Genomic DNA, 24,351 nt, shown 5'->3' with positions numbered 1-24,351 from the left:
CTAGAGGACGCTTGCAAACGTATGTTTTAATACTTTGTACTTACTCTAACTTAATTCTTTAAAAGTAAATAAATTACTGTAAAATATTGCTGTTTTAGAGGTTTGCATTTTTTTAAGTCAAATACGTCAGACATTATTTTTTGTTGGCTCTACAAAACAGTTTCATTCATCAGTACGTTGCGTAGCAGTAAGTCTAGGTACTCTTGTTCCCTCTTCCTAGTCTCATTCATCTTATTTGTCCAGTTGCGTGTAGGTCGCATTTGCGAGCGTTTGCCATTATTCGTCTGCACTGCGGAGCGGAAGGATCAAAAACCGGCGCCGACGCAACTGCTTCACGAACTGGTAAAGAAAAAAAAAAAAACATTCATACTTACGCGCTTCCGCGCCGGCTTCTGATCGTAGCGAGCGCGTACGCCGGTTAATTAATTTCGGTCTCGTTTTGTGTAACAATGTTGCAAGCGAGTTGGTAGTAGATCGATGCGAATGCGTGCTGCAGAACGCCGCGATGTCGCCGCCCTGCACCGCCCAGCGTCACGTAGGAGCCGAGCCCCCCTCATGGCCGCTAAAATGTCTCGCGCCGCTTTCGCAACGCAGTGTTGTTCTGATCTCTCGTGCACTTCTGCTTACTTTCTTCGTAAATTATCCGCGCCGTTAGTGCCGCAGTAGCAACGAGATCGTTAAGTTGAATGATTCTAATGCCTGTGGCGTTGGAGATGCGAAACTGTGCACCGTCGCGCAAGAAATTGGCGTGGGAGAGTTGAAAAGATGAAGACAAGCGGTATCTGGGTCTATTTTGTTGTTCTACGTGAAATTTAGAGCTACGTGAGCATTATCGCTGTTCTAGCCGAGTTTTTTTCGCACCGGGTGTGGAGCGCGACGGGACCGGGTTAAACCGGGTCCCGTCTTGCCTATGAAAGCGTAGCTGCACGGTCTTTTTCTTCGCCGCCGGCTCCTCGCGGGTCATCCTATGTGGGTCAGGCGATCGGCTCGGGTGGGCGCCTTGTCCTCGATCTTCTGTTTTTTTCGGCGGGGTTACTTTGTTCGCCACCGCACGCGAGGTTTCGGGAAGCACACGAGAAGAGCGGCGGCACGCCCGCTTGGTCGAGCCGGCGCCAAGAGATAACCAAAAGTAGGCGCGGCCATATCACGACGTCTGGCGCGAGTGCCAAGACCCGGAGGTACTTTTTACTGGAAAACTGATTGTAATTGTAGACGTCGTCCGTCTTGGTGGTACTTCAGCAAAGTGCTCGTCTGTTCACCCGAATGTCGCTGGTTCGATCGCGGTCGCGTTTCGATGGGGGCTACGTACTAAAGGGCCGTCTGCAGCGCGATGTCACTGTACAATATGCACCTGATAGTCGAAATTTCCGGAGCCTTTCACGGTGGCGTCCCTCGAGCATAATCATGTCGTGGTTTTGGGACGTAAAATCCAAGATATTATTTTTCAAAAATGTCGATGTTGTGCTTCTTACAAATCAGCTCTAACAACCTTCATCGCCGTGGATTAATACGTCACTTTCCGTCGAATTATCCGGAGAGTCGTCTGAATTTGTTGTCATTAGCTTGAAAAGGTGGGTGTTTTGGCCAACTGGTTAGTGCTTCTTACAAATCAGCTCTAACAACCTTCATCGCCGTGGATTAATACGTCGCTTTCCGTCGGATAATCCGGAGAGTCGTCTGGATTCGTTGTCGTTAACTTGAAAAGGCGAGCATTAAAGCTAACTGGTTAGTGCGATTAAAATGTTGAAAGCCCTAATTAACGCAATACGAGTGTTTACAGTTCGGTGATTGCTCACTTTTTTTTTTCTTTTTTTTTTCGTTAAGATGCATTGTTTACTATGTCTCATTTACTTACCTGTATCCATGAACCTGTACCACCCACTACGACTATGGGTTCAGTCAAAGCGAATGCCTCTAAACTGACATAAAACTGCAAAAATAAAAGAGGCAGTTTTCTCAGCTGAGATGTTCGATAATGCTACTTGACAAGCCCATTATTTTTTTACTAGAACGCTTCAGAAATCGAAGTGCTCTTGCAAACGTGTGTAGCTCCCAAGGTGCCTGATATGTGCGCGTATAAATGGCAATTTGAGGAAGTGCATATCTCGACAGTGCCAATTCTCAAAACATCCCAGGGAAGGCCAATCTACTCCAACACCTGCCCCAGTTCTTTGTGCAGCTGCTTCTGTCTTTATTTGTTCTAGATGACAGCTTATTGGCCCCATTTTTTTGACGTAGCGTGACTGCAACCAGGCGCCGGATGCGCTTGTACGTATTGAAGCTAGAGCGAAAGGCTTTGGTCAGCTTTCGAAACACTTCTCTAATGCGCATGCGTCGCCTGATGTCCCACACACGACTACATCTGCCTGTTTGTGTGTTGAGTACTGTGAAAATTTGATGCAAGTGAAAGAGCCAGTAGGAAGCAAACTGCCTTTGTTCAGTTTTTGTATGTGTATGTTTAAAAAGATTGGAAAGATAAAAAAGAGGCATTAATCAATACCAATATTAATGGCAAGATGTAAGCAGTTTAACTTTATAGAATATTCTATTCATATAAAATCAATCGGGGTTCTCTTACACTAATAGGAAGGTACTTTGCCCATTTTCTCACTTTTATTTAAAAAAATCTGGTTTAATAATGGCAGTGGTGCTTTATTAGAAAAACCAGGTATCATAAATCAGCTATCACAAACTAGAGTCCCCTGTTAATGCAAGCTCATTAGTGGCAATGGAGATCACGTAATCACAACGTGCATTTAGCTTCAACAACAACAAAAATGACCTGTTGTTTGAAATGCCAACAGACATATAAATTTGCTAGTTGTAGCAGGTTTGCCATTTGCTTCAAATCTGAATTGTCATTTATTGTTCCAAGTTTAAACCCAATGTTACCGTTGGAAAGAAAAACATTGGAAATAAGCTTGTATTTTTGTCAATTCCTCTTGCTTATTTAATACAACTGCTTTCCAACTGTTTCAATATATCAAGCATGGCTTACGAACTCTCTGCGTTTTTCTCTAGCCGAAGGGTACCGCTACGCACCTTTTTATTCATCTGACAAAAGTAATAGAAAGTTTAAAACCACGGGTAGACTTGTGTGCACGGCATCAATCTTCGTGTACTTGTTATTTTGTGCTCTTTATTTGTTATTTTGTGCTCTTTATCGCCTTTCCATAAATTTCAAAAGATGTAATTGCACTACATTCATTGCACCTAAGAGTGAAGTTATTGAATAAGTCTGAAGACGCATTGCTGGCTTATTTTTTCATACATTGTATTAATAGCAAATCATGCCGACTAAGGGTAAATAAAGCATTTGGGTGTAAAATATGTCGCTCAATACAGCTTCAAAATTATATGCGTATAGTTGAAATTGTGAAGAACTCGGGAGTGCCTCAAGTGAGGTCTTTCATGTCACTCTCTGAGCTCATGTTAAGTGCGTCAGAACTCGGTCTGTAACGTCTCTAACCTTTAACAAGTATCCAATTTCTTGCACTGCAGTATTGAATTGCTGATTATATTTACTACAAATGTACACAGGGTATGAGTGTTTTAGTCTCGGCCAAAATGATTCTTGTATTGTTAAGGCTATCCTATGCAGTTGTTGTGAATATGAAGGCTTCGTTGGCATACCTTGAGATATTTGATAAGCAAACCCTGAAAATTAACCCCACAACTTAGGCGGGATGTGGCACTGTGGCATAATCAAAGAGGGTGGGTTTTCCATACTAGTTTCACAGCGCAACATTTTCCGAGATTACAAGGACTGCTCTTGCGCTGAAGTTGTCTGCCACCGCTGATGTTGTCCGCTATCGCATGAAATAAAAAAAGAAAAGAAATGCAACCAAATGCCCCCTTCGTCTGTAAAATTTTTCAATTTATTGTGTGTTTATATTCATACACACATTCACGTGTACAAACACTTGTTAATCTGATTGAACCTCTCCTGAAAACATTTCTGGTGATGCCCTTGTTGGAGCACTATCATGTGTAACTAGCCAATAAACTACACTGCAGTACTATTGTTGAACAACGCCTATCTTGCAGTCCTCTGTGCATGTTTTGGGGACGGCTATTCTCAGCTCACAATGTCAACGGAATCGCGATTGATGGGGCTTCACCTGAGTCACCGTGACCGTAATGCATGTTGCCGCAATATACGAAATCTGAATGCACTTATCGATTCTTGTTACTGCTTCTGCTGGCTTATCATTGAGAACTTGCAGAGTTCTGCAGAAGCGAAATTCGGAGCAGTTGCTGTCAGCAGATGTAGGTTCCTTATCTGACACGAGTGATGGAGAGCTTATCAATGAAATCGACAGACCTCATATGAGCTACAACACTGAGCACCGAAAAATTGCTAGTTTTTTTTTTTTTTTTTTTCAGATTATGTATATTGGTACTGCAGTAGGATGCCTTAAAAACTGACAGAAAGGGCTTCTGAAATTTGAGCAAATATTTATATCAATCAGCTGCTCACAGAATTTTTTGTTAGGTGAATGAACGTCTTGAAAACTTTTCAGCACGAACAAGACTGAGCATGAAAAAGAGAATACAAACAAGCGCCGTCTAATGACTGCAGTTTATTGAAGGAAATTTCAAACACTTTGAAAACCAAAAACGCATGCGCGGAAACTATCTGTTATCAGTAAGCTCATACAACTGACTTAGTTGACAATCTAAAAGGCAAACAGAGGGCTCAGATATGTAGTCATCTCCCGTATCTTGAATGAAGCGCACTTTCGCGAGTTGTCCTGCCTTTTATCTCTATGTTTGTGCAAGATGACGGTGTTATCGAAAAAGGGTTTGCATCCAGACGCCCTACAATATGTCGCAAGGTGTGACGTCGAAGTTCTCTTTAAGGCGCTATTGTGCTATCGGAGTCTTTCATTGATGCATTCAACCAACTGGCCTAGTTACACTCTGCCGCAGGAGAGGGGTATTCTATAGACCACCGCAACAGAGCAGGAAATGGGACGGTTGCGATGCTTAACGGTGCAGCCTGCATGAAAGGTGCAGCACAGTGATAGTGAAAGCTAGAAGAGCGGCCTTTCAAAGCCTTTTCTTAACACCCATTGGGTAACTGCTGCAAGCACACTTGCTGGGTACCTACTACAGCATTAATAATAATTTCTGAGTAGTAGACCGGCATTCGCTATACTATCCTTCATCATTATTCTGAGAAGTGTTGTATCCACTGAACACTTGCTAGAAATTTTGTGCCAATTGTTTATGCAGTGGGTGACACCTGGTGCACACCTGGGTGCGTGACGCTGTTCGCATTGGGTGACACCTGGTTGGTTTGTTTGCTATTCTAAAACGCTTTAATACTCGGATTAATGCAATTCTTTTCCTGACATCAAGCCTGCCTGAGGCAAGTTTGCAAACAAGTCCCTAGCATCAGCGTAGCTCAGTGGTAGAATACTGGGCCGGCATGCAGAAGACCCGGGTTTGAGCCCCACTGTGTCCTTGTTACTAGGTTTTTTTATTTCGCGATAGTGGTTACGGACACCAGCGACGGCGGCCAACAACTACGGTGCCACGCCTGACCCAAGTTTTGATATCATAACAGTTTGCGCTGTAAAAATGAAAGACAAAAACGGCACTGTTTTTTCTAGTATATTTTTTTTACTGTGCCCGGGAGAACCACTTCTATTAAGCCACGTAAACTTTTTATGAGATGATAATTTCTTCTAAGCCAATCTAACTCGCTGCATACACTTGTATTCTTGGCATACCTCTGCAGACCTCCTGCAATCGCTGCCGTAGAAACCACTACTGCACTTCGACATGTCCATGACTCCCATTGAGAAGCTTCGCCACCAGTGCCTCCAGCGTGGGGCACATGGAATCAAGGGATTCGCACGGTGAGTCCGAGCGCCTTTGTTGGACAATGGTCTCTCTTAGACGCTTTGAGTCTGTCCAGGTCTATAGTGTGTTTTGCATGTTTTGTTTGGTTTTTCATCGTGCCCGTCTGCAGTGCTGTATTTAGTTTATCTCCAGGCAACCTCTCTAATACAAATGAAAGAGCTTTTTTTTTTTCTTGACTTTTTGTCATATGAAAGTCGATGGGAGGACAACCATCGCTGTAACTCAATGGGTGGAACATCGGACACGTTATCTAAAGTTGTAGGTGCAGTCGCTAGTAGCAGCAAGTCGTCTCTTAATCTGCTTTAATTTCTTTAAATTTACATCGTACCCTTAAACCTTATTATAACAAAATCACACATGCCACTAAAATACTTCGTTATATCGGAAAATTTGTGGTAAACATACGTTTACAGTAATCTAACCTGGATAGAGCTATTCTGCATTCACTTCATTATAATTGATAATTCGTTATGTTTGGGCTTGTTACATCAATATTCAAGTTTAATTACTACAGTACAGACAGTAAGTCATGCCTGTACACATTCCTTGGCTTGGCAGTCTGTTAGGGGGCTATCTTGTGCATGTTCTGTGATAGAGTGGGAGCAAACGCGCCACAAGGGATTGATCAAGGCAAGACTGATGGTCAGGTGTAAGAATAGCCACCAGAAAAGGCTGTGCTGCCAATCATTTGTCATCTGCTATGCAAAGAATTGGCCCAGAATAGACGGAGGTACCGTTTCGTTTGATAGAAAACACAAAGAATGATCTCCAGATGACTTGGATTGGATCTAAATGTAAGTTCTCAAGCCTGATAATTAAGTGAGCCTGCTTTGTGCCTGGCATTATCTAATCCCGCACTCATAATTTGCGACAATGGCAATCAGCCCCTCCGCCATGTTCCTCCACCCCTCCTCCCACCAATGTTTGGTGAAATTGCGGTACCACCTAACAACCAATCAAGACATCAACACGAAAAAATGCTAAAATCATAACACTCTTCAATTTCTAAATTTGAAAAACAAAATAGGGATGTTAAGTTACATTAATCCTATATTTCTTGAAGCATACACTCGCACGTAGTCAGCAAGTGCATCGCGAGGTCGTAAACGCGGGCTCCAGTGAAAAAGCGAATGATGTCAAATGCATTCATTCCATCACTTTCAATGAATACATCGCCCTTGACGCGGATGTTATCTCTAATGATGAGCTAACTGACTGATGGTGGCGCCGATGTGTGTTGTGCATCACTTTTATGTCCGGCGACGCGGTGTTATGGCAAACCTCTTCAATTATTGCTTATTCAGTTAGCTTATGATGAGTGATAATGTCTGCGTCAACTGCGACGTAATTGTCTGTGCTCACGTCGGTGTGAACATTTACCGTGCCCAGGCTGCTGTAGCGCACGCGAGTGCACAAGCACTAATGACAGGTTTGGGCGCTTTAAAAGATGCTTTAGTGCTTTTGTTGCTGTGCAATGCTGCGAATGTGCGATCTTGAATAAATGCGGATTGGCTCTTATGGCGCTGGCATAGCAAAGCGAGCCTGCACCATGCCTCAAAGCGGCCAGCCGCATCCCCATCACCACCAAACAATGGTGCGCTCCTATGAGCGAGCAATGGGTGCATATTTTCGTGGAGACAAAGTGCAGTTAATGTTCGAAAAGTTTTGTGGTTGACGATATGCTCAAATTATCGTAAGATAAATTTTCAAGTCAAGCTCCTGTAAGCGAAAGTTTTGTTAAAGCGAAAACAAGCCGGAAAAATGGTTCGTTGTGGTCAGAACTTTGATGGATGGACTTTAATGGCGAACTGATTGGGAATAAAAAATCCTTCGTTGAAGCGACGTTTGTTGTAGTGGGGTCCGGCTGTATTAAAAATTGTGTACGAGATAGCTCCTGAGGTTTCCTTCGGTTGTATTCAGCAAGAAAAAAAATTACACCATCTCCTACTAAAGGGAATCGTGAGTAGCATGCGAAGCAGCACATGGGTCGTCTTCAAATTCCGCTCATCACGGGCACCTTGCTCGATGTTGACGCGTCCTTGCAAGGGGAGCACACCATGAATTCATTGTAAATTCTGTTGCTATTACTCATTCCAAACTCTTGTTGGAGCACACCACATGGTTTCATTGCCACGTCACGCGTAAGCACGTGTGTTTATCGCGTGACAATGGCCATTGCATCTGTAGAAGCTCGTTCCTTGACACAATCATGTGGTTGCCGAGGGAGTGTAAGGGGGAGAGGCCCCAGCATCTTACCCAGCTCTTTACGCAGGCCAGAACATGCTCATGCGTGAGTGCGTTCTGGCATTGCTTGGGCCAGCTGTTGCGCATGCGCAGTAAATGTGGTCACGCCGCACACCACCCGATTGAGCTCCGCCATAAGCTGCTTCACATCTGAAATGAGCCCTTGATCAATACCCGTTTTGTTGCTCTCGGTTGCCATCTTAAAGTGGTGTCAGCAGCTCACATGCATGAGCTCTACAATGATGGTACAGACTGGTATCCAGGACAAAGGTAACTGGAAACTACTGGGAAAGGCATTTATGCTGTGTTAGACGTAGGTTAGGCTAGATAGGCCCAAAATGGGCAATAGGTGAACATGCACTGTGACAGCTCAGGAGCTGTGGCATTGCATACGAAGCACGACAATGTGGGACTGGCATCACGCAACACTGGCAGTCCTTCACTGCCAAGAAAGTAACATTGTCGAAATTCGCCGACTATGTCTTAGAATGCCTTGGTAGTGCGCACTACACAAAAACTATGCCAAATCATGTTCGAAAATTCATGCACTGAAAGACGCCAATCGTTTTGTTTCACGGGCACGCACCCGATTTCAAGTCATCGCAATCGAATAGCAAATCACTGTTCGAGTGCTACACGTGCCACCCTCGTTTTCTTTAACGATATGTATTCCTTCCCTTCAAGTGCAACCACTGCAAAGAGTTTCGTGGATTCTGTACCAAATGTCAACTTAGCTAGCACGCAACTGCTACTGAAATGCAATTAACGCTGATTAGGCCTAGCCTGCCGTTCAGTATGTCGCGTACGTCAAGATGGGAGAGAAACACGGGAGACAGTAAAATGAGTGATCGTCGCGGTTTCGATAATCAAACGCGTCTAACTCCACTATTTCTGCACTGTCGTGAAAAATTTTATGGCCCCGTGTTTGTCGTACACTCTTGCACAATTTCCCAACTATAACTGAATTTTTGTCTCCGGGTGGTTCATGAGTTGTTTAAAGGGGTACTGACACAAAAACTATGGCCTCACGTTTTTCTGCTGCAGTGCGTTGCTGGGGGCCTGTTAGTCATGACACGACACATCCTTCGCTGCAGCACGCAACAAATATTTAATTACAGGCCCCTCATTATCAGTCAGTTTCGGCTTGAGAGAGTTTCAAAAACTAGGTGCAACTGTCGCCACCTAGCGTGTGCAGCTCTTGACCATGTCAGCACACAGAACTGTGACGCACTTCCGTGTGTTTTGCATCAACAATTACCTTCAAGTAGGAAACAGGACTGGAATGTCGCCAAACACAAAGCTTTTTAAGCGTGCGCCACGGTAACGCTTTTGAAACCAGCCGCCTAGAAATATAGACTTTGTGAAGTAATGCGGCAAAAGAAAAATAGCGGCTATGATGCCATCACAACTTGTTTTGTTGACCGCAGCGTGGTGACGTGAGGGAAGTAGGGGGTTACCTCGGGGTCACCTTTGAGGGTGTCTATAGCGCTATGGAGTCGGTCGCTCAGGCAAGCTTCAAAATTAATTTAAAATACCTTCCAAGCTATATTGTCTGTTGATATCTTGCAGATGATACACGAATGTTCACGAGAATCGACCCCGCAGGCTATCTCGGCCCTGAAATTTTGTGTCAGTACCTCTATTTTTCAGCAGTTATACCACCCTTTTTTGCACCTCTTTTTTTTTCTAAGCTTCTCATACAATTGCCGTGTCATCAGACAAACGTCGCCAATAACTACTGCCTGACAAAAGCATGACATGCAAGCCTTGGCAGACGAGTTTTACAGTGACAGCGCCGGGTAGGTTGCTTGGGCTGACACTCTTGATGGGCTCACAATGGTGATGCATGTCGACACTGGAATGCTGGATTGATGACGCCTGTTCCACCTTCCTTTCCAGTTCAGTGACTCCAACACTCGATCGTAGCCGAAGGAAACATTGCTGCTGAAACATAATAAAGTTAGTTTTGCAGCTCTATTCGTGAACCCCTTGCACTATTAAACATGAATTTTTCACTGGAGGTCATTATCTGCCAACAAAAAATGCTTAGTACCTACTCTCAAGGCAGAGCGTAGGCGTGCATGACAAGTGCTATCAGCGTCAAAAGAAACCCGAACAGCGCCAAGCCTTTGCGTTGGTATAGTGCGTGCCGTCCATCTATCACCATGTACAGCCACGGGTATGTGCCACTGAGCTGCCGAACAGGATGTGAGTGCCTGTCAATGATAGCTGAATGGCACGCACTACACTATCGCGAAGGCTTGCCGCTGTTTGGCTTTCATTTGACACTAACAGTACATGTCGCTAGAGGCTGTGGCAGCAGGTACAGTTCACATTTTCATCTTGCGTGTTCGCCATGCCATGCATTTCATTTCAAGTAGTTGTTGAGAGAGCATCACTTTTAACTATTATCGTTGGCATATGTGTCGTTCGCTGAATGGTTAATGTAGTAGATATGGCCACATGATAAAAAGTTCGCTAAGTGTCAATGCTTTCTGTCTGTGATATACTATATGACATTGTGGCCGTTGCTGAAAGTTTAAGTTGAAAGCATGTTAAGGTCTCGTGACAGAAACTGATCAATGTTATGTGTGGCATGTTCATATACCGACAACCATTTGCCTGTGAAATTCTTCCAACATCCTGTGCAGGAGGATGCTACTACAAAAGTTTCATCTTTTCGATGTGTTAAACTTCTCGCCCCCTTTTCACAGGAGCCCTTGCGAGGCAATAGCGCATAATATTTCTTCACCCTTTTATTGTACGGTTTAAGCCTTTAGTAGAGGCATGCGTTGGGGGAACAATTCATGTCTTTTATATGAGGTGTCTCTCATAACCAGGATACCACTTATACATTTTCTCATCAACCACTATTTTAATGTAGGTACATTCATGTGTTTTGTACACATTTGTATCTTACAAGAGTGTTGGCTGTATCCCATGCATCAATTGCATACATTTTTCATTGTTTTAATTGTTTAAATTATTTTTATTTTATGCACATTTAAAGTGCAAGATTTTAAGGCCCTTCTATAGGTACCTTACGTTATCACTGATCATGTGCGATATCCTGTCTTGGCACTTTTTGGCCATCTCTGGCCCTTGTGCTCTTATGTACTACCTGTATGTCATTGCCATCTCTGCAGCGTGTGGCTCAATGTGTGCTTGTGTGTGGTTAATGCTGGGCAGGCAATTCCGCATCATGGACGATTCTGGGGACAAGAAGATCGACATGGAGGAGTTCAAGAAGGGCCTGCAGGACTTTAAGGTGTTCCTGAGCCCCAGTGAGGTGGACGCCCTCTTCAAGGAGCTCGACAGGGACGGCAACGGCACCATCTCTTTCAATGAGTTCCTCGTCGCCCTCAGGGTGAGTGTGGCAGACCTTCGTTCTAATGTCAAGTTGTGCTGTACCATATACACCTGCCAACTTTTGTTTGTCAGGCGTAATGTGCCACATCTTAAGTGCCCATTTATGATGGTCATGAATTGCGAGTAAGTGCGGACAAGGACGTGGGAGAAAACTGACACGGACAGAACGTTAATTTCGACTGATCTTTTATTTTCGCACGAACTGATAAATGTATACCGAGCAAGTGAAAATATTGGAAATAAAAAGAACATTCTGTCTATTCACATGCTTGAACCCAGCAAGTGTACAAAGAACAATCGAGACATGACAAGAAGTTCGGGTCACTGCAATAAATTATGGTAAAGAAACTTTTTTTTGAGAAAGCGATACGTCAGGTTGGTTAGTGCATATGTTCGCTAATCTCGCAATTTCATATGCCCCCATATTTTCTTTTGTCATCTTGCTACGCATTCGCTCGGTATATATTTATCTGTTCGCACGAAAATAAAAGATGAGTTGATAGTAGCGCTCTGTCCCTGTCAGTTCTCCTCTATGCCCTTGTCTGTTCGCGCTTACTCACAAATCGTGGATGAAAACCAACTAGCCCAACAACATGTTTTGGCTAGGATGGTCATTTTTGTAGGTTTGGGATTTTTCATCTGAATATATCTTGGGGCTTGACAACAATTTGCCCCGCAGGGGCGCCTGCGCAAGTAGGCGTTTGGTGTGTAGCGACACCACGAACCCGAGCTAACGGGAGAGTTTCTACTCCCTCCCATGCCTAGCCGTGCGTGGTTTTGCCGTGTCCGGGGAAAAGGGGATCCTGGGGGTTGAGCCTACGCTGGGTGATTGGACCGTTAAGGCCCCCCGGCAGAGGCAACACACCCCTTTGGCCCCGGCTTCACGTAGACGGCACCCCTGGGCCGACCCACCCAGGGGAAATCGGCAGTCACCTTTTCCTGTCTCTCTCTCCCTACATCTTCGTCTTTATCTCTTACAATTTATCTGTCCTGTCTTCTACTCTCTTCCGTTTACTTCCAAACTTCCTGGCGGCTAGGGTTAACCCTGTGCAAATAGCCTACCTTGGTCTAGGCGCATTGGGTTATAGTGGCGTTGTACGGCTGGCGTCTGCAGGTTTCAGCATTCGCAAACTTGTAGCGTCCCCTCGTTGGGCTCCGTGGTGGTTGGCCGCCATCGCTGCTGAACAAAAATAAGACAGGCATGCATAGAGCATTCCCCCTACTGTCTTATCGTACCGGCTTAAAGCAGGTACGCACAGATGATATAAATTTTTTCAACCAGCCAAAAGAAACATATCGTCACATTCATGTTATCCACTGTGAAAAAACTGAAAAGCAAGCCAGGACCGTCTCTCCTTTCGTAGTTGCTAGATGTCTTACCGAAACTCTTGGCACAGGATACAAGGTAACCAAAATGGCTAGCGGAGACCTTCTTCTCGAAATTCGTGACAAAGAACAATTTGAAAAGCTAGACCGTCTTTCAGATTTCGGTGGCATACCAATAACCATAACACCACATAGATCAATGAACACAACTCGCGGAGTGGTATCTGACATGGACTTACTTGACTTGACTGAGACTGAACTTTTGGAGGCTTGGAAGAGCCAAAATGTCACTAATGTCCAGAGAATCATCATCAGAAGAGATAATAAGGAAACACGGTCAAAACACTTAATACTCACGTTTGCATCCAGTAAACTACCGGAATCTATTCAAACAGGGTACACGAAGACATCTATCAGGCCGTACATACCAAACCCTCGTCGTTGCTTCCAATGCCAGAGGTATGGCCATGGCTCTAAAACCTGTCGTGGTCGCCAAACTTGTGCACAATGTGGAGTCCTAGGCCATGTGTCTGAGAACTGCAAACAACCGCCACACTGTGTAAACTGCGAAGGAAACCATGCCGCATATTCACGCTCCTGCACATACTGGAAAAAAGAAAAAGATATAATTACGTAGAAGTTGAAGGAGAACATTTCATTTAATGAAGCACGGCGAAGAGTCGCTCCATTCTATGGACCTACATACGCTGATGCGGCGCGTCAGAGGGCACCGCCGCACCAGCCCTCGCCACTCCTTCGCCCCCCGCATACCAAGTCGGTGGTTGTGGCACCTGCCCCCAAGGCGGCTGTGGCCCAGGCTACACCGCCTACTCCCAAACAGAGACCGGAGACTCCAGAGTCCTCGGGTCTCTAGGCCTCACCTCACCAGGCGAGGCCCGAAATTCGAACTAACAGCCCGCACGTGCGGGCATCCAGTGCCTCCGAGGATGCAATGGATACATCAGTACCCTTGGTGCCGAAAGAGCGGCGTGGCTCCTTGGAGCGCGCCAAGAAAACAAAAAAGCAGATAACAGGGCCTGGTGGCAGCCCTGTTAAGTGAACTCAAGCTTCCTGTCTAAACAGACACTCGCTTTTTATACACACAGCACTACTTTACATTCACCATGAACACTCAAATTATACAATGGAACGTCAGGGGCCTTCTCAGAAACCTTGACGACATCCAAGAACCTTTACACGAACACTCACCAAAAGTGCTGTGTGTACAAGAAACACACCTTAATTCAAAACACACAAATTTTCTTCGTAAATGCTATTTTTCGAAAGGACCGCGTTGATGCCATGACATTATCCGGAGGTGTTGCCATTATAGTGAATCAAGGAATTGCATGCACACACTTACAACTCCAAACATCCCTTGAGGCAGTGGCTGTTCGAGCGGTTCTTTTTGATAAACTGATCACAATCTGCACTATTTACATTCCTCCTAGCTATCAGCTGCAAAAACGTGATTTACACTCTTTAATTGATGAACTTCTGGAACCTTATGTTCTCCTTGGAGACTTTAATGCGCATAGCAGGCTATGGGGTGACTCTCGGTATGACGCGCGAGGTCGACTGATTGAACAGTTCCTTCTCTTGTCGAGCGCGTGTCTCCTAAATCGAAAAGAACCAACCTATTATAATCTCGCCAATAACACCTACTCCTCCATAGACTTAAGCATAGTATTTCCATCTCTTGTGCCTCTACTCCAGTGGAAAGTCGTCAGTAATCTGTACGGAAGTGACCACTTCCCCGTAGTTTTGAGCACAGCTACAGTAACTGAGTGTCCACCATGTACAGTCGCCGACCGATTTTTCGGACTCCAAAAATTCGGACTTGTTGGATATTCCGGACTTCATAAATGGACCGTCAGAGATCCCATAGAGCTAATGCATTGTTTCGACCGATTTTTCGGGCGAATTTGCCCCTGAAAGTTCGATTTTTCGGACTAAATCGCTCGTTTTGTGCCACGCCCCAAGCCATTGTGAGCGCCGCCATGTTGGATTTTCCGTCGGCTTGGCTAAGCTTGGTTTTCAGATGCCTTTCCTGCCTCCGAGATTGGAATGCGCACGCCATATTTTAAGTTTCGGAGGCCGTGTTTGCTTTTTAAAAGACGCGGTGATGGATGCCGTTTTTTCGTCTTCGGTCAGCACTATCGTCATCACATCGCACGGGGAGGAGGCGAAAGAAGGATTCTTTTATCGTCGTTGCAGCTTTTTTCAGGCGCCATTCTGCACGTGTTGTGTCGCGTAGCGTCGAGACGTTGTGTGCTTCGCAGCGGCTATCTGCGGCATCGAATTTTGTGTTCTCGGTGCCATGGCTCCGCCATCTGTGCCATCGCGGGAGCCGGGTGGTGTGAAGAAGCGTGGGAAGTATACGACCCTGACGATGGAGAAGAAAGCTGCCATAATCAAGCTAATAGAGAGTGGACGTTCGCAGCTAGATGTCGCCGGATGACGGTCGACGCCGGATGGCGGTCGTCGTTATCGTCGGATGACGACAACGACGACCGCCCGCAGCCGTCGGCGGCGGAGATCGCCAACGCGGTGACAATTTTGTTGAGCGTTTACGGCGACGATGTCACCTTGGCGCAAATACGGGCAAACCAAATTGCCTCCAAGCGTAGTTTGAGGCAAGGCAGCATCAAGGACTTTTTTAAACCTGCCTGATGCAATAAACTTCAGATTTTTGGCGAAAACGAATTTTTCGGACTGTTCGATTTTTCGTACTTTTTTTCGGTCCCCGCCAGGTCCGAAAAATCGGTCGGCGACTGTATTCCCAAGTGGCAAGAGCCGACTGGGAACAGTTTTATACCATCGCTCGTCTAGGTTGGAATGACATATGTACTTTGAACATTGATGTTGCTGTCAACTACTTCACAGCGTTTTTGATTGATGCTGCAACAAAATGCATTCCACAAACAAATGGATACCCTGGAAAACGGCGTGTGTCATGGTGGAACTCTGAATGCCGAAACGCGCACAAACAGCAAAACAGAGCTTGGAGGCTGCTTCGAAACTCACCGACAGCCGAAAATCTTGACACCTTCAAGAAAATAGAGTCTCAAGGCAGGAGAACGCGTCGGCAGGCCAGAAGAGAAAGCTGGCAGAAGTTTTTGTCAGGGATCAATTCATACACACAGGAGGCTAAAGTCTGGAACATGGTCGGTAGGATAGCAGGAAAACAAGTACACACACTTCCACTCTTAAACACTCAGGGTGACACCTTGAAAGATCAGGCAAACTTCCTCGGTGCACACTTTGAACAGGTATCCAGCTCGTCCCACTATACTGACACTTTCCAAAAATACCGAACAAGAATAGAAAAGCGGAAACTCGAACACAAATCCACTAGATACGAGGCATATAACCAAGCTTTCAGTCTAGCTGAGCTCCGACCATCTCTAAACTCCTGCAGTACTTCTGCCACAGGTTCTGACAGTGTGGTGTATGAAATGTTAAAAAACCTACCAGCCGTAACACGAAAAACCTTACTTTGTTTGTACAATGCTATCTGGTTTTCAGGCACTATCCCTATCTCCTGGAAAGAGGCTATTATTATTCCCATTTCGAAAGAGGGCTAGGACCCTTGTTTAGCTTCAAGTTATAGGCCTATTGCTCTTACAAGCTGCTTGTGCAAAGTCTTCGAAAAAATGATAAACTGCCGACTCGTACATATACTTGAAACAAACAATTGCTCGACCCATTTCAGTGCGGGTTTCGAGAAAGTAGATCCACCACAGACCACCTTGTTCGTATCGAGGCATAGATCAGAGACGCCTACGTCCATAAACAATATTTTCTCTCTGTGTTCCTCGATATCGAAAAGGCTTATGATACAACATGGTGTTTTGGAATTCTAAGAGACCTGTCCCACTTTGGTGTGCGCGGAAGAATGTTTCACATAATCGAAAGTTACCTGTCAAACCGGACATTCCGCGTCTGTGTGGGCAGTGTTCTCTCCCAAACATTTGTCCAGGAAACGGGTGTGCCACAAGGTGGTGTACTTAGTTGCACACTTTTTATTATCAAAATGAATTCCTTGCACTTGTCCATCCCCTGCAATATGTTTTATTGTACATATGTCGACGACGTTCAGCTTGGCTTCAAGTCATGCAACTTGGCAATGTGTGAGCGGCAGGTTCAGCTGGGTTTAAACAAGGTCTCCAAATGGGCAGATGAAAACGGATTTCGACTTAACCCACAAACAAACACCTGTGTCTTGTTCTCTCGCACAAGTATCTTCACAGCGGAAGCTTACGCGATACTTGTGGCAGCTAATCACATCAAACAATTACAAATACAAAAAGCAGTAATTTATACAGACTCCCTCAGTGTGGTAACGGCTCTGCACAGTCTTAAAAAACAAAAAAACCCGGTCCTTGTCTCACTTTACTCCATTTTGTGCACGCTCTACACACTCAAACAACATGTTGTGGTGTGCTGGGTGCCAGGGCACCGTGAGATCCAAGGCAACGTGAGGGCGGATCAGCTCGCTGCATCCGCCCACAAAAGCACTGCCCCTACACCCATGTTAATCTCGGCCCTTGATCTTAAGCCGTCTCTCAAGCGAAACCTCAGGGACTACTGGCAGAGCAAGTGGGATACACACACACACAAAACAAACTACACATTATTAAGCCACACCTTGGTCATTGGCTACCAGTATCAAAATCGTGTCATATAGAGGTAATACTAACGAGACTGAGGATAGGACACACATACACGACACACACATATATTTTGTCCGATGGCGATCCACCATTGTGTGACAAATGTGGTGAAGCATTAACAGTCCTTCACATGTTAATTCAGTGCAAACACTTAGAAACTCTAAAAAAACAGCATTTTTCTTTACCCTACAGACAACATATACCTTTACACCCTGCAATGTTCGTTGGTAGGGAACCACTTTTTAGTCATAAATCATTGTTAGCGTTTTTAGAAGAAATTCATAATTTTCATATCATATACCCGGGCATTCCGTAGCACGACCTCTCCAGAGAGGTTCTTGCTGCGGTGGCTACACAGGAAAGCACTTGCCTCACGGCCCTTGGACGCAAGGGTATGAACGAGTGAGGTACTTGTGCTAATGCCATACATGTCCACCATCGTTTTTCATTATCACCAATTTTTGTCATTTATTCACACCACACACACCTTTCACGGCATGGTCATGATCACGGCATGGTCATGAACAATTTCATGGGAGGCAAATACAGTTACTGAGTGGCTTTTGTAGCTCAGTTTTCTTGGGTCCAGTGGTTGTACGAAGATTGCCACTTTGTAATGCCATCGACTAGCCCAACTCATTCTTTCAGCAAGTTGGGTCTCAAATAGCTGGGTCTACTCAAGGAATCGTTATGACTTTCGTAGATGCTATTGAGTTGAGTTTTGTCATGGTGCATGGAGTCTGGAAAAGCTGCCGCAGGTTGCGGGATTCAATCCTGGTCGGGCCGATTTTATTTCCGATGAATTAGAAAAAAACCAAAGGGCCGTTTACTTAAATTAAGGTGCGCGTGAAAAAACACTAGGTGGATTATATTTCCTGAGTCCTTCTCTATGGCATCTCAAAGTCATATTGTGGCTTTGATGTGTTACACCTTATAAAATATTTAAGATTGAGCCGTGCTCATAGACTGCAAGAACACAGTTCAGGCCATTGCGTGGACGAACGCACAGATAAGCATTTATTAGTCGCTCTTACTCAGTGGGGAGCCTCCTAACAAACCCTTAAGAATAACACATGATACGCAGTAACATAACAAATAATTCAACAGAATTCCTCTATTACACTCGCACACAATGTACAGTGGATGCGGTGTCGCCGATGTTCAACTTATCGGAGGAGTGCATCGGAATAAGCTGCAGTATCCCAGCCACGGACTTATTAAGAAGGAGTACGATCCAAAAGCAATGCCAAGTCGTAAAGAGAGTGAGGGCATTTCCTCATCACTCCATGTGACTTCACACCGGTGGCAGCGCCATCGCTGCCATGGCGGGAGCACAGCGTCAACCCTCGCTCAGCATGTGCCTTGACAGGACGGGGTGTGCTGCCTATGTCGACTAGGAAAAATAACGACTGGTGTGAGTTGACGCAGCGCACGCAACATACTAAAGTGCACTTCCAACAAAGATAAACATACATGCTTAACCTGAGAGGCAACGTCAGTGTTTCGTTGAATCCTCGCTACAGTGCAGAGAACATCTCTAGCAGCTGCTCTAGCTCGCACAAATGAGAAACCAATGACGGCAGAAACCATTCTGTAACGTTGACCTGAGACGACATTGCAAGTGACCGCTACGAAGGCAGTGCTCAACTGCTCAACCAAGCACCGCGTAAATAGATGATTCTGTCCGATGCAAAATCAGCGCTTCAAGCTACCCATTCTTGCTCAAGAAGAGGCCAGTTTTACGTGTCAGCGTTGGGAATCGTCCAAGCATTTGACCTAACACACAGGAGTGGTCACTTGATTATACTCCAATGGATTCCGGGACACTGCGGCCTAGTTGGCAACGAAATAGCCGATAGCAAAGCAAGAGCGGCTGTATACAATGCTCCTATGTATGTGAAAGTACTGTATTCGTGAAATCACGTCAACACATTGTTGAGATCGCTCATGCGCAAATGCGCTGCCACTTACTGGTCGCCACCAGATCATCGGAACAAGCGTCTGCGGGAAACAGACCCCGGTATGACTTTTTGTCTTCCAGCTAAAATCATCCGCAGACATGCTAATATACACCCACCTAATCGGCTATGCGGACAGCCCAAATTGTGTGTGCTGCTAAGTGCGCAAAACTTTAGCTCACACATTTTGTGACTGCCCATTATACGTGGTGCAAAGAAAAATGCCAACTTCAAGGTTGGCAAGCATTGGACAAATACCATTGAGTGAAAGCCACATATTGTCAGCAATGAACGATCAAACAGTGTCTAAAACTGCTACAAAGGCTGTTTTAGACTTTATCAAAAGCACTGAACTAGATACTAGACTTTAGGGTACTATGCTAAAGGACGACTGTACATACGCACCACCTTTTCTCGTCCCCATCATCATCCCTCATCTCTCTTTCCTTCCTCCTTCCTTTATCCCTTGTGTAGAGTAGCAGGCTAGATGCGAACTAGCTCAGGCCGACCTCTCTGCCTTCTAATAACTTCTCACTCACTCCTTAATAATGTCCTTGTTTCGTTCATTGAACCTGCCCATTTTCTCTCATATTTAACAATGGATGACAAAAAGGACATCCATAGTGTGGGCCTTTTATCTGTAAAATGGCATTCAGGCCACATTGGCAAGTTCAATGCACGTATTGCCTGAGTCTGTTCTCTGTGAAGTTCTGGCTGGCCATTGCTAGACTGGACTGTCCAGAACAAACTTAGCACTCCCCTTCTTTCTTGTCATCTTTTGCATCCACTCTTCCACACCGTGTGTATGGTAGCAAACTGTTTACTCCCCACTTTTCCTTTCCTCTGTCCCTCTCACTCTCGCTTTTTCCCTTCTCCTTTTGCCCGTCTCTGTCGCGTGCAGCCTCCGATGTCAGCAGCCCGCCTGGAGCGCATCACCCAGGCGTTCCACAAGATGGACAAAAGTGGCGACGGCATCATCACCGTCCAGGACCTCAAGGGCGTGTACAATGCTCGGCAGCACCCCAAGTACCAGAACGGGGAACTCACTGAGGACCAGGTGTTCCTGCTTTTCCTGAAGAACTTTGACAGCCCCAACGACCCCGACGGCAAGGTGAGAACACCAGTGAGCTTTAAGTAAATCTTGTGCAGACTGCCTGAGTGTAGGAACAAACCTGTAAGGTAGAATAGAAAGCTGGGCTAGTTGGGATATTTGGTAAAAGGGTAGTTGGTTTTGGCATCAACATATTTGCGAGGTCCAGAATGAACGAGGAGAGCTAAAGGGCACAACCTAGGTGCTTTGTTGTGCTCAGCACGGTGCCGATGTTGTGTCCGCTCACTTGTTGGTGTTCATTTTGGGTGGTGCAAATACGAATGTCGATGAAATATTTACATGGTTGATGCAGTGCTTAAACACAGAGATAGCACAGTATGAGCACTGAAAGGCCACCCTGCTTGCTGATGGGGAGAATTAGAGGTGAAACACTTATGCCTATGCCCATTGTTGACGTTTTGCCCTGTTGGCTAGTATCGTCTTGCTTCTTTGCCCAAATTAGCGCTTTGGAACAGCCCATGTTTTAACAGCATCAAGGTTTTTCAGTAGAATGGCATAAACCGTGCATTGTAATTCTATGAATCTTTGGTCATGAATACCAATCATACTTGAAAGGCAGCAAGTGGCTCAGCAGCTATAGCTTGCCTTCAAACACTTAACCATATTAACACAGTTGCTGAATCAGTGTTACAGCTCAGCTGATCTTTAATGAAAAATGTGAGAAGGAGATCTGAAAGACCTGTCGTAGTGGCACTATAGCTTTGGCAACATACTGCAGAGCACTAGTTAGCCAGTTGAATTCTAGTGGTGATAGCCACTGTTCTATGGTTCTAAGTTTATCAAATATGGTGGAGAGGTAGTCCAAGCAGGGAGAGCACTAAAAATGGCCCAACAGTGAACACGTTTGAAAAAAAAATAATAAGAACAAAGAAAACAACACAATATTACAGATAAACAGTCAGTATATTTGGCAAAACACTTCAGAACAAATCAATAATAATTAGGGCTATGACGTTCATTCGATTATACAATTTCATATGGTTATAGGGTGAGAGAAAAAGAATTCTTAAATGTGTTCGTTCCCCAAATACTCGAGCACAATGTGTCAAGCACATATTGAATAACTACGGGCCTCCGTGTTTTGACTGTAGCTTTCCACATCCGCAGACCCCCATTCACAGTAGTAGTTGCCACGTGTTACATGAAAGCTCTTCAGTTTTGGCTACTTCTGGGCTAGGTGGCAGCAGGGGTACTGCGGACTGATTTCTCCACTCTCCTCTACTTGAAAGCATGTAGCCGGTTGGTGCCATGAGCATTTGAACTGTATTTTTATATCTCTGGCTTACGACAAAGAGCTTTGCAGTGAAGTGCTGTTTACACTAGAGAGCTCTTGAATATTCAACACCAAAGAGTTAATGTTGCTTAAATAGACTTTTCGTGCAGATTTACACTTGCAGTACACATGCAGACTTGTTCTTTGTCTCTTTATTTTGCTTGATGCTAATTGGTTTTGTGAACTATGGGGCTAATAGATCACTGATAAATGAATCAAGTGGAAAATATATTTGTTTATGCGTCCACTTGAAGTAAACCTGTTTCTTCTTATTTCCATGTTAAAAAAAAAAACATTTTCAGTTAAAGCTTGGTAATTAGATCCTTGTCAAGTTGGAAAATTTTATAATTTGAATGCTTTCGCTGGTTTCTGCCAGCACATGTTTTTTTTATAATGATATGAAAGTTTCGTATATTTGGCCACAACCTAGTTCATTCAGACAGTTCTGAGCATGTCAAGCGCCGTAGCTGCATGGCACAAAGAAGTTAAAAACGGCATTCACAAACAATCGAATCAACCGCAAGCCTTCAATAAGGCATCGGTGCCATCCGAAATGTCATTACGATCGCATTGTCTGCAATCGATGCTTCCGTAGCTGCAGCAGACGTGTTTTTTTTTTTTTTTTCAATTTTAATTGGTGCGTGTGAACTCTGTGGGCGCTATCTATGACACGGTTGATGGGGACTGCTGTCAAAACTGCGACATTTTGGCGCATGCCTTCAAAACTGCATAGTCATCATCCATGATTGTGCAAGCAGATGCTGTACTCGGCAGTTTCATTTCTGACCCTCAACGTAAGCCGCGCACGTGCCTTCATTAGTGCGTAAATGCTATGGTAGTGTCTTTAGCGACCACAGTTTAGTCCACAGCTAATACGCGGTGTTCAGTAGCTTCGCTATGACTTCGGGCAGTACTTTCAATATGTCACGAAACTCTGGCATAGTGGATGCTGTCGAAGATTAGGAGCTTCAGCTGTGGTCTGCCTACTGGCCTAAAACACACTGGCTGCATTATGATGGACAAACAATGGTTTGCCAGCCATTTTTCCAGCAAAATGGGTAATCGTTATTACGTGCGTTTGGCGGCGTTGGTTGTGGTGATATATAAGGGTTGGTGTCAAAGTACATTTTGGCTTTAGAAAAAAGGGGATGCTGAGCTGCGATTTCAGTGGAAAGGGTGTCGCGAACAATGCATTGTGGCTTTTACACTGGTCATATGCACAGTTTGTACTGTATTTACGTATTCTTCAAGAACAATGAAAATTTATCGAAATTCACGTCCCAGCAGTTGATGTGAGCAACTTAAGCTAAGGGGTGTGGTAAGCGCTTGAGGTTCTTTTCTGGCCACCTCTCCTGTTCTACCACTGTGCCCCTCATATTGTACGCCTTCTAATCAGATCAATATTTTTATATGTAAAGGCGCAGAATTGAGACATGAACAATAGCATTACAAGGCATATGCAGTAACTTCCTGGGGATCTTACTAAAATGACGACTTGTACACCACTAGATTAGGTGTTGATGTAACTTGTGGCCACTACGCAGCAATGTTTCAATTTATTTTTTCAAATCGATACAGAAGATTCCTCTGTGGCGCTCACATGGTGATTCCTAATGTGATGCATTTCTTCATCTTTGTCGAATTCGGGTGCCTAATTATAACGACTTATCTAAAGAGGGTCTTTAATCTGTTATTGTGGGCTTGTACCGTGCCAGCATTTCTGTGTCAGAATAGTGTATTGTCTCTTTTGAAGTTATCATCCACAAAAACTGACAGCCTACAGTCCCTTTCTTTAATAAACACCAGAGAGAGCCTGGCTTGCTCGCTTGCTTGCTTGCTTGCTTGCAGTGTAGATGGCAGTTTCTTGTTGAATCGCCTCCGATGCCAGAATAATACTAGATGCATTTGATGTTTCGTTTCACCGGCGTGTTTTGGATCACTCGTGGCATTTTTTCTCTGCAGGTGACAATCGAAGAATTCGTAAACTACTACGCGGGTGTGAGTGCCTCCATCGACACGGATGCCTACTTCGACCTCATGATGCGAAACGCCTGGAAGATCTGAGCGACGGAACTCGGCAAGAAAAAAAAAAGTGAAAACGAGTCCGTCTTTGTTTGGCCACGTGACCCTTGCCACTAGTCACGTGATGCACAGCCGTCACACGTGCTTTTCTGTCCCGTCCCGGTTGAAGCTGTCGCCATATCTCAGGCATCCTCATGACGCGTTACTCGTCTTAACGGCCCTCCTTTAGCTTATTGTGTTGCGGTTTCCACTGGCAGGCTTCTTGTTACTCTTGCCATCTTCTTGTTGCAACTCTTGAATATTAATTTCCACAAATCTTTACGTATACGTCTTACCCGTACTTTACTATACGTTTGCAGGGTGGTTTGCTTGTAGTTCACATTGCATGATAAAGGAGAGCATATCTTATCGTGGGCAGTGGCAAACCAACATTTAGAATATTGTACTACTCCTGAACCAAATGGGATTACATGCTTGCATTTTTACTACCGTTTTGGACAA

The 24,351-nt window shown here is 44.8% G+C and overlaps 1 protein-coding gene across 1 annotated transcript; it reads left to right on the top strand.

Annotated features, from left to right (window-relative positions):
• The first annotated feature begins 223 nt into the window (after nt 1-223).
• Nucleotides 224-24,351, top strand: LOC119181071 (calcyphosin-like protein). Its single transcript, XM_037432246.2, has 5 exons — nt 224-342; nt 5,747-5,867; nt 11,305-11,482; nt 20,346-20,555; nt 23,791-24,351. The coding sequence occupies exons 2-5, from the start codon at nt 5,791-5,793 to the stop codon at nt 23,890-23,892; spliced, it is 567 nt and encodes a 188-aa protein (XP_037288143.1). The 5' UTR covers nt 224-342; nt 5,747-5,790; the 3' UTR covers nt 23,893-24,351.

The sequence above is a fragment of the Rhipicephalus microplus genome, chromosome 10, assembly GCF_043290135.1.
Source record: "Rhipicephalus microplus isolate Deutch F79 chromosome 10, USDA_Rmic, whole genome shotgun sequence".
In the NCBI taxonomy this organism is placed as follows: Eukaryota; Metazoa; Arthropoda; class Arachnida; order Ixodida; family Ixodidae; genus Rhipicephalus; species Rhipicephalus microplus.
This window is presented reverse-complemented; position numbering and strand designations above follow the sequence as displayed.

Bases quoted from the DNA above. Each gene is read 5' to 3' on its own strand.
- LOC119181071 (XM_037432246.2), top strand. From the start codon at position 5,791: ATGTCCATGACTCCCATTGAGAAGCTTCGCCACCAGTGCCTCCAGCGT. The intron at 5,868-11,304 runs GTGAGTCCGAGC...AATGCTGGGCAG, and splicing joins GGAATCAAGGGATTCGCACG to GCAATTCCGCATCATGGACG. The intron at 11,483-20,345 runs GTGAGTGTGGCA...TGTCGCGTGCAG, and splicing joins AGTTCCTCGTCGCCCTCAGG to CCTCCGATGTCAGCAGCCCG.